The sequence below is a fragment of the Entelurus aequoreus genome, linkage group LG11 (genome assembly GCF_033978785.1).
Source record: "Entelurus aequoreus isolate RoL-2023_Sb linkage group LG11, RoL_Eaeq_v1.1, whole genome shotgun sequence".
NCBI lineage: Eukaryota > Metazoa > Chordata > Actinopteri > Syngnathiformes > Syngnathidae > Entelurus > Entelurus aequoreus.
The window spans coordinates 32,110,550-32,121,762 of NC_084741.1; the positions used below are offsets into that span (position 1 = coordinate 32,110,550).

At 40.5% G+C, this 11,213-nt stretch overlaps 1 protein-coding gene across 1 annotated transcript in view; it reads right to left on the reverse strand.

Moving 5' to 3' along the window:
• Positions 1–10,752, reverse strand: part of rbm12bb (RNA binding motif protein 12Bb) — a 12,704-nt gene extending 1,952 nt beyond the window's left edge. The window contains exons 1-2 of the mRNA XM_062062965.1: positions 10,614–10,752; positions 1–2,002 (exon numbers count right to left, since the gene is read on the reverse strand). The exon at positions 1–2,002 is cut by the window's left edge and continues 1,952 nt beyond it. Of these exons, the coding sequence (XP_061918949.1) occupies positions 139–1,980 (1,842 nt within the window). The 5' untranslated portion in view covers positions 1,981–2,002; positions 10,614–10,752 and the 3' untranslated portion in view covers positions 1–138. The remainder of the gene's footprint in view (positions 2,003–10,613) is intronic.
• Positions 10,753–11,213: the final 461 nt, after the last annotated feature.

An 11,213-nucleotide genomic window follows, 5' to 3' on the forward strand; every position in this document is an offset into this window, starting at 1 on the left:
TTGATCCCTGGGGGAAATTCAGCACAATAATCATGGCATACAATAAGAAAATCAAAAAATGTTTCCCATCAAAAAACAATTTATGGGGTTCAAACAAGAACACTTGAGCCTGCTTAATGTCAAAAACCCATGTTACTTTCACACAAACTTAAGTAGGATTTTTCGAGCACCTACTGGCCTTCCACTGAGCTCCTTAATTGCTACTGCAGCCTCCTGCCGGGTCTCAAATACCACGGTTGCAGTACCTTTAGTTAATCCACTCCTGTCGTACTGCAATGACACTGACCCAGGGATGATACGATACCCGTGGCAAAAATCATAGATTTCTTCCATTTTTACTAGGAATGGTAAATTGGACAGCTTTACACAGGTAGGACCACTGAAACGCTGCTCTTGTAGACCACCACTAACATGACAACCGTTGCCTCTGTCAAGTGGGACCCTGTGGTCTCCATATGACTCATCATAGCCTCTGTGGGCTTGAGGCCCAGCATTCATAGGCATATTAGCAGGAAGACCTTTGAAGTCAGGGTACTCGCTGGCACCAGCCCCAGAGAACTGATCAAATCTTCTCTGTGGACTTTGAAACGCAGGTGGCTCAGTGCTCAATTGCCGCATCTGGGCTTTTGATATACATTCAAGGGCAACCTCTGCACCGAGATATAGCTGTCCATTGAGAGTGAGGGCACCCATGGCTGCTGACTCAGAAGGAAAGACAACCAAGGCTTTCCCGATTCCTGCGCCTGTATTGTCATGTAGCAGGAGCACATCATCTTCTGTGATGCTGAACCCAAGGAAGAAGTCCATAACCTCAACTTTCCGTACATCGAAGGGAAGATTCTGCACATACAGACACACCTTCTCCATGTCAGGATCTCTGGGGAAAGATGGCTGCCTCTCATTAAACCTTTGTGTGTTTTCAGAAGGGCTGACATTGTTATTATTTTCCTCCAAAATAGATATCATTTTTTCTCTTGAGATGGAGCGGGTATGAATCCATCGATTGAAAAAAGATTTTTTCTCCTGGGCTGTTGCCTCACGGTACTCTCGCAGGGTCTGGAACAGCACAAAAGCAGACCTACTTTTGCGATCATCTGCGGTAACAAACAAGATCTGGTCATCCGCAAGGCTTGCGTGGCGAAATAGTCTTTTCATGTCTTCTTTCTCTACTGCAAAGGAAAGATTTTCCACGAGAACACAGAACTCCTCACGAGAGGATGAGGAGAGCCTCATCTGACCTGTAGGAGATTGGGACCTCATATTATGTTGGAAATTCCGTGGAACCTGTAACGGTGATCCACGTCTTTCAAGCCGGCCATCTGTCCGCAGCCAATCCTGTTCGCATGTTGAAGTAACCTCCACATAGCGAGAACCAATGTACTCCCTATCCTTTTTCAGGGCTTCCTGTACATCCTCATAGCTGAAAAATTTTACAAGACACATCCCGTTGTTTTTTCCGGTCTGATTTTTCATCAGAGTCATGTTAACGATACGTAAACCACTGAAAAACTCATAAAGATCTCTTTCAGTCACAGTGTATGGCAGTCCTTTGAGAAAAACCCAGGTAGACTTGTCACTTGATGAGGATCTCTGTTGGCGGGTCGGGGGGGATATCTCACGTCGACTTGCTGCTCTTGTGCTTGCGTCAGAGTCCATGGATCGTCGGGCATGCCTGCCATTGTCTTCAATGTGGCTCTTTTGAATTGTCTCCACCTTTTTTGCGCTTTTTTCAAGTAAACTCTGCATCTCTGTTTTGCTACTGAGCAGCAAAGTAACACGCCCCCCCCTTATTTGACCCCCTGATCGGGTCATGGCTCTCCTCGCATCTTCATCAGAAGCAAAAATAATAAAAGCTTCTTCCCTCTCCCCGCCAATTATGTGTACTCCGCCGTCTGGAATTTTGAGGCCGGTGAAGAACTTGCGAATATCCTGAGAACCAGCAGCAATCCTCAATCCCTGTAAACGGATGACGACTGCCATGCTGAAGCACAAACAACAGCACCTGCAGACAAAAGGGTATAGAATAGCATTATTCCCAACAGAGATTTCAGCTCTGCACTTCCTACCATTCCAATGTCACCACATAACCTCATGAGCAATGCCAGCTGAGGATTTTCATTAGACAAGAACAGGGTCTAAAAATGTGTGACACTCCAAAGCTAAAAATGGTAAGAGAACAACCTGTGTGGACAATGTCTCACCACAAGATTTCCTAAGAATAATTCTCTTTGTATTTGGAAAAAGGTATTACATGCTTCGTTCCAACCAAAATAGTCCGAAGAAACCTCTTCACAAATGCCCAGCAAAATTCAAGTCAAACCATGACATGAAACGCTGCAAAAAATCTTTGTTGCATGCCAACGCCCATTTTTCCAACTTTTTGGTTCAGCCATCAGCTTAGACTGCAATAAAACTCTACAGTGAGTCAAAACAAACTCCGCTTAACCTTCACACTTGTCTAAATTCCATGATTTATGTTATAACCTAAAGTAGATCAATACCATTCCTGTCAATCACACCACTATTGTCAAATATGCAGATGGCAAATGCCTTCAGATGCAACCAACTTTCCCCAAAATGTTCCCGTCAACAGAGAACTCTGTCGTAGCCTTAGTGGTACAATCCTCCATCCAAGATTGACGAGCCATCCGGAAGTTGTCCAACAGCAGAGTACACAACAAATGAGCCCTTCATTCCCATTGCTGCAGCATCATTACAGCAACATCAATCCATCCATCCATTTTCTACTGCTTGTCCTTTTGGGATCACGGGGGGTGCTGGAGCCTATCTCAGCTGCATTCGGCCAGTAGCCGGGCAACATAAGAACTGGAAAACATCCCCAAGAATTGTGACAATACACGAGCGTGTTCTAAAATTATGGCCCATTAAATAGCAGCTCTCTGGAAGCATGTATTTCAAGGCGAAAAAGAACCCAAGTCTATGTTTCAAATTTCCTCCATTTCCTATATCACTTGTCCTTATTGGGGTCACAGGTGGGCTTGAGCTATACCGGCTAACTGTGCACCATTTAACTGCTCATATAGGCAAACAACTATTCAAATCTATATACAATTCTGTCTCCAATGCAGCATTTCTGTAAATTTCACACATCACGTCCTACCATTTATACTCACAACCAAATAGACAAAACTCAATTATATTCATTGTACTGTATTTTCAAGTGTAACTCTCACACAATAGAAAAGAGAAGTTACCACATAAGAGGGCCCAAAAGGGTACAGTACAATAGCCATCACAAAAAACAGATTAACAACAACCTTACATTCAATGGTGTATATACTGCTCTAATTTTATAACAGTATCACCCCAATACTGCATCCACAACACAGACTTGGGCTGCACAATTAATACAATTTTAATCACAAATTAGGATAATCTTATGCGATATTAACATTCAAATCAAGCACTTTCACAACCAACAATCAGCCAACCACCAGGGGGGGAACGAAAGATTAGGGTTTAATTAAGATGGCTGCATAACAAGCAAACGAGCGGCCGGTATCAACTTTTGCAACAGACGACTCATGTAAGAGTGAGTCGTAACGTTGGGAGCAGAGGGTGACAGTGCTGTGGTTTTTGGAGGTCACGACCCAGAGCAGTGGTCGCCAACCTAGGACATTCCTGTTGGTGGTCTCCCATGCAGCACACCTTGCTGCTTTCCAGACACGCACACTGCCGGCCCCAAACCAGGTCGAGCTCAGTCCAGGAAATGTGACTAACTGACCAGCTCTAAAGACACTCCACCTTTACCCTCAACCACCATCGCTCGCCTGCAAAGGGAATGTTTATTTTTAATTTGCTAATTTATTAAAAAAAGAGAAGAAACAAAAATCACATGTATATAAGTATTGTCAGCGTCTGGCAGTAATTACAACCTCAAGTAATCATTCCAGTGCCTAAAAAACCCACAATCTCCTCCCTCAATGATTATCGTCCAGTGGCACTCACCCCCATCATAATGAAGTGCTCCAAGAGGATGGTAAAGGAAAACATTGTCTCCAGACTCCCCCCCCCCCCCCACATTCGACCCGTACCAGTTTGCTTATTACCCTAACCGTTCCACAGAGGACACCACCTCCTCTGAATTCCACCTGAGCTTAGAACATCTGGAAAGGAAGGACACACGCGTGCAGATGTTGTTTCTGGACTTCAGCTCGGTGTTCAACATAATCATACCGCAGCACCTGGTGAGCAAACTGGCGCCCCTTGGATTCAGCACCCCCATATGCAACTGGCTGCTTGACTTCCTCACAGACAGATCCCAGTCTGTGAAAGTGGGCGACAACACTTCCAGTGCCATCTCCCTGAGCATCGGCTCCCCCCAGGGCTGCATCCTGAGTCCGCTGCTGTTCACACTGATGACCCATGCCTGCTGCGCCAGGTCCACTACTAACCACCTTGTGAAGTATGCGGACGACACTACAGGGAAGAGGTGAAACATCTGGTTGATTGGTGCAGAACCAACAACCTGGTCCTGAACTTTGACGAGACCAAGGAGATCATCGTCGACTTCAGGAGGCACCAGTCCAGCCCCACTCCACTCTTCATCAACGGCACATCAGTGGAGAGAGTAAGCAGCACCAAGTTCCTGGGGGTGCAGATAACTGTCAATCTGACCTGGTCCCTACACATCGGAGCTCTTATAAAAAAGAGCTAAGCACCCAACCCACTATTCTCACCACATTCTACAGAGGCACTATAGAGAGCCTACTGACCAACTGCATCTCTGTCTGGACTGGAGCCTGCAGGGCCTCAAAGTCTGCAGAGTGGTGAGGACGGCGAAAAAGATCAGGACTCCTCTTCCTCCTATCCAGGAGATCGCAAAAAGCCGCTGCCTGACCAGGGCTCAGAAAATCAGAAGAGACGCCTCCCACCCCACCAAGGACTGTTTTCACTGCCGGACTCTGAAAGGAAGTTCCGCAGCCTCTTTAACAGCTTCTTCCCTCAAGCCATAAAACTCATGAACGCATCAAAATAATCCCCTCAATTCCCCCCAAAACGGATTACCTTGCTGGACTATACAAGCAATATAACATACATCCATAAACATGGATGCATATGCAAAAGTGCAATATATTTATCTGTACAGTAATCTATATCAGCACCTTCTTATGTAAATGCAAACACACTGCACCTTATTGCTCTTTTATTCTGCACTACAACGAGCTAATGCAACAAAATGTTGTTCTTATCTGTACTGTAAAGTTCAAATTTGAATGACAATAAAAGAAGTGTAAGTCTAAGTCTGTTTGAATACAATGCCAGAAGCTTGGCACACCTATCTTTGGCCAGTTTTGCCCTATTCTCTTTGCAGTACTTGCCAAACTCCGTCAGGTTGGATGGGAAGTGTTGTTTTTCATCCAGGCTGTCTCTGTACATGGCTGCATTCATCTTCGTCTAGTCAGGGAGGTCCCCAAGAACCCGATGGTCACTTTGTCAGAGATACAGCATTTCTCTGTGGAGATAGGAGAACCTTCCGGGAGGACAACCATCTCTACAGCAATCAGGCCAATACGGCATAGTGACCAGTTGGAAGCCATTCCCTCATAAAAGTTTGCCAATGTGTGCCTGAAAGACTCTCAGACCATGAGAAATACAAATCCTCTGGTCTGATTAGACAAAGTTTTAACTTTTTGGCGTGAATGCCAGGCGTCATGTTTGGAGGAAACCAGGCACCGCTCATCAATATCACAGATACCATCTCAACAGTGAAGCGTAGGGGTGGCAGCTGTGGGGATGTTTTTCAGCAGCAGGAAGATAGAGGGAACGATGAATGCGACAAAGTACAGCGACAGCCGGGATGAAAACAAAGGCTTCTCAACCCATCTGATGGCGCTTGAGAGGTGCTGCAAAGAGGACTGGGCGAAACTGCTCAATGATAGGTGTGCCAAGCTTGTGACATTGTTTTCAAATATACTCGAGGCTGTAAAAACTGTCAAAAGTGTATCAACAGAGTACTGAGCAAAGGCTGTAAATACTTATGTATAACTTATGTATATGTGATTTTTTTTTTTAAATCAAATTAAAGAAAAAGCGTTTAACATTGTCATTATGTGGTATTATCTGTAGAATTTTGAGGACAAAAATGTATTTATTCCATTTTGAAAAAATGCTGTTAACAAAATGCGGAAAACGTGAAGCGCTGTAAATACTTCACAGAGCGGAGTCACGCATGCCAAACCTCCAAGGTCTACAGAAGCAGAAGTGCCCCAAGTAGAGACGACAGTAACAGCAAACCTGCACCAAGTGACACCGTATCAAGCCATTTCTCAAAGGCACAACAAAATATCTGATGCAAAAACGGCATATTTGGCCAGTTATATATAAATAGGTTGTACAAGGGGTATGCAGTATAGTACAGGCCCTTCGTGAACAATTCCTATTAATGGGCCGCGGTTTTCCGGTTTTACAGGTAATTTTGTGTGTGTAGCTGTGCTCGCATACACATTAAAATGAAGGACAGGAAGTGTACGCATGTCAGTGCCACAGTCTACTCGACAAATGCAGCGCATCCCGCTGCCTAGCTTTTAGACTAGCAGGAATCATGGCTAGCAGGAGTCATGGCTAGTGAACGTTGTAAACTTATCATTAGCTAGAAATCTCGCCCTGAATGCTTCATAAAAATATAAAAAGTTTCTTTCTAGTTAAAACAATTATTTGTGGTCTTAATTTGTGTAATTAAAATACAGTACATGAACATGCTTAATCATGATCGTTTTGACAGCTCCCCCTTCTCTCAAAATGGACTATTGCATCTTACTGCACATGTGCAGATTTGATTCAGGAAGACATACAAACAAACTTTTCTGTGCTTTGAGAGGTTTTAAGAAGGCAAAAGTGTAGAGATGAGGAACAGTGCTACAAACTAACTTTTTTTTCTGAATATAAAAAAAACCTCCATAAAATTAATAATTTAGCTATGTAGTATATTGTGCACTTGCTTATGTTTTTATAAAGCGACGCTTAGTTATATAGCTTATATAACAGTATACTAACCTATCTTTAACCAGCTGTAAAGCATAAAATGTCAAAATGGCCCATGTATGTCATTTTTTCTGTATTTTACTGTAATTTTACTCACTTGCGCTCTATTTTTTACACATTTTCTTACTCAGAATGTTTGCATGTATTATTCAGTCTATAACTATATTCTACATTTTTTTATTGTGTTCATTGGGGAATTAGCCACCTGCCATTTGAAATATATATATATATATACAAATATATATATACAAATATATATATATATATATATATATATATATATATATATATATATATATATACATACATACATACATACATATATATATACACACACATATATACACTACCGTTCAAAAGTTTGGGGTCACCCAAACAATTTTGTGGAATAGCCTTCATTTCTAAGAACAAGAATAGACTGTCGAGTTTCAGATGAAAGTTCTCTTTTTCTGGCCATTTTGAGCGTTTAATTGACCCCACAAATGTGATGCTCCAGAAACTCAATCTGCTCAAAAGGTCAGTTTTGTAGCTTCTGTAACGAGCTAAACTGTTTTCAGATGTGTGAACATGATTGCACAAGGGTTTTCTAATCATCAATTAGCCTTCTGAGCCAATGAGCAAAGACATTGTACCATTACAACACTGGAGTGATAGTTGCTGGAAATGGGCCTCTATACACCTATGTAGATATTGCACCAGAAACCCGACATTTGCAGCTAGAATAGTCATTTACCACATTAGCAATGTATAGAGTGTATTTCTTTAAAGTTAAGACTAGTTTAAAGTTATCGTCATTGAAAAGTACAGTGCTTTTCTTTCAAAAATAAGGACATTTCAATGTGACCCCAAACTTTTGAACGGTAGTATATATATATATATATATGTATATATTAGGGGTGTAACGGTACGTGTACTTGTATTGAACCGTTTCGGTACGGGGGTTTTGGTTCGGAGGTGTACCAAACGAGTTTCCACACGAACATATTAAGTAGCTGAGGTCTTAACAAGCTGCTCCGCTTCGTTCTGCCTCTGTCTCTATCAGTACACTACACTGCACCCAGCATTGTCCCACCCACACAACCACCTGATTGGTTACACACAGAGCGGTAACAGCCAATCAGCAGTGCGTGTTCAGAGCGGTAACAGCCAATCAGCAGTGCGTATTCAGAGCGCTTGGAGTCAGCGCTCCAGCGTCGAGCAGGTAGGTGTTTAGCAAGTAAGCATCAGGCAGCGGACTCTCCCCAAATTATAATAAACACCTCCCAGTCAACTACTAGTAACATCATTATGAGCCGGTTGACGTTCTAGAAATATAAACGGCAGCTCAGCTCGCTCGCAGTCCTTGAGGTGAAAGCTAATTAGCTTTTAGCGTAATGTTAGCTCATTTTGCAGAGTGTGTGTGTGTTACGGACAGCAAAGCCCTATCTGTCTGTCTGTTATTTCACTTTACCTTTTTCTGTGTTGATTGAGCTGTGTTGAAGCAGCATAAAAAGGACATTATGTTAAATGAAGAGTTTCTGTCTCTGATAGTTGATATAATAATGTAACCATCATTAAGCCTACATAAACTCCATGATGTTCAGGGATAAATAGTCTCTCCTATTGCTATTGTACAATTTTTTTCAGCTATATTTACATTAATCATTAGTAATGGAGAAGCCTAGTTTTGAATGGCAGGGTCCCTGCTATCACATGTTGATAAAAATATAACATTTACATAATAAAAATCAACTACAGGCTTCCCAAATGCTGTAATAAATTAAGCATGATGAGTTGACTTGAAACTGTTTAATGTTGCACTTTTTATATGTAGAAGAAAAGTTTTGTCATTTTATTTAATCTGAGCAACAATTTGAGGCAGTTTAATGTTGATTAACGTGGGCAGAATTATTATAGTGTTTCCAATGTTAAAAGGATAAAGCCATTGTTTACAAATTTGGTAAATAAATAACCAAAAATTTTATATTTTGTTGTTTTCTTACTGTACCGAAAATGAACCGAACCGTGACCTCTAAACTGAGGTACGTACCGAACCGAAAATTTCTGTGTACCGCTACACCCCTATATATATATATATATATATATATATATATATATATACACACACACACACATATACATATTAATAAATACATACATCCATTTTCTACCGCTTGTCCCTTTTGGGGTCGCGGGGGGTTAATAAATACATTAATAACATTTTTTATAATTTTGTTGTTTTCTTACTGTACCGAAAATTAACCGAACCGTGACCTCTAAACTGAGGTATGTACCGAACCGAAAATTTCTGTATACCGTTACACCCATATATATATATATATATATATATACACATATACATATTATTAAATACATCCATCCATTTTCTACCGCTTGTCCCTTTTGGGGTCGCGGGAGGTTAGTAAATACATTAATACAATTTTTATAATTTTGTTGTTTTCTTACTGTACCGAAAATGAACCGAACCGTGACCTCAACTGAGGTACGTACCGAACAGAAAATCTTTGTGTACCGTTACACCCCTATATATATATATATATATATATATATATGTATATATATATATATATATATAGCTGAGATAGGCTCCAGCGACCTCCCGCGACCCCAAAAGGGACAAGCGGTAGAAAATGGATGGATGGATATATATACACACATACACATATTAATAAATACATTAATATTAGGGCTGTAAAAATTAAAAGTATCTTGTGATTAATCCAAAAAATATTGCATTAATCATTAACACTGATTAATCTTCTTTTTTTTTTTTTTTAATCATTAGACCGTCCTAATATATACACTCTCACATAATTGAACCACTATTAATACTGTGAGAAGTAAAGGATATTGCTTGTGGAATGAGCCTTAATGTGCACATAAGTATGTGCCAATGTCATTTTTTCTGTTTTCATTATGCAATGGTATATTTATTTTTAGTTAACCCTTTGTCATAGGTCAATTTTATTTCATTATTTAGGATTTTTTTTTAAGTTTAATTTTAAAACAAAAGCCTTGCTAACATACCACTGCTAAAACTAAAAATAAAAAATGTTTTATCCAACTAATTAATTAATCAAGATTAATAAACGTTATTTCTATATCGATAAATCATCAACAATAACTGTGCAGCCCCAAAAGAACATGTAGGTACCTCCACACCTGGAAATTTCCATTTAAAAAAATATTGCTAACATTCATAGCAACAACCAATTATTGAATTTCTCATCACGATATAACAAACACGCTGTCCTCCACACAGTCTGTGAAAGAACAGAACATGGTGCATTGATGACGTCAGAGCCACAAGTCCCCATCCGCCATTACAGAACGGTCCTCCTGAAGCCCACATACCAACTGTTTCCAGGTTACCATCATAATAAAAACGTTGTGGTGTATCCGATGCGTCGAAATTACTTTTCTTGACTGAACCTCAGTCGTTCCAAACCGGCTTCACGTTCCAAACAAACCAATGATTTAGAAAAAAAACTGTAGCGAGCAAGCAGGCCATCTTGCTAATCCTTGCGCACACCCGACAATGACGACAAACAGGCTTCAAATATAGTCAATATGCCAACATAACCCCAACAACCGACAACATAACTTACACAACTCAGGACTTTCGTCAAAGTATTTGGGGGGAAAAGCAAAAATCGTTTAGCTGGACCACGATGTCCCTGCGTCTTCACCTCCCTTGTTGTTCGCTGTCTTCTTTGCTTGGAAATAACTGGCAATGACTTGTAATAATTGTACACGGCGCCACCTACTGTCCGCAAGGAGCAACACAAATACAAAACAACACTATTTTATTGTAGTCCAAGGCAAAATCTAATTTTCTCTAGAGCTTCACTTTGTCCATGCACAATCTAAAATGACCTCTTCAGTTTTTATGAATACAGATATGTTTAAATTACGTGCATATATTTAGCAGTGATGAATGTCGGATTTAGTGTAACATTTTTTTAACGTAATTTTTTATATACATGTTACAGGTTATATATATTTTATTATTGAATGTATCAAATGTGATGAATATTTAATGGACCACAATGGAAACAAGCCTTTTGGCTTTTTGTGCCATCCATTTACCTTTTTGAAGCATTACATGGATTCAATTCTTTAAGATTAGACTTAGACTTAGACTTAGACAAACTTTAATTGTTCAACACAGTTGTCAATAAACTTAACAATCAATCAATAAATTTCAA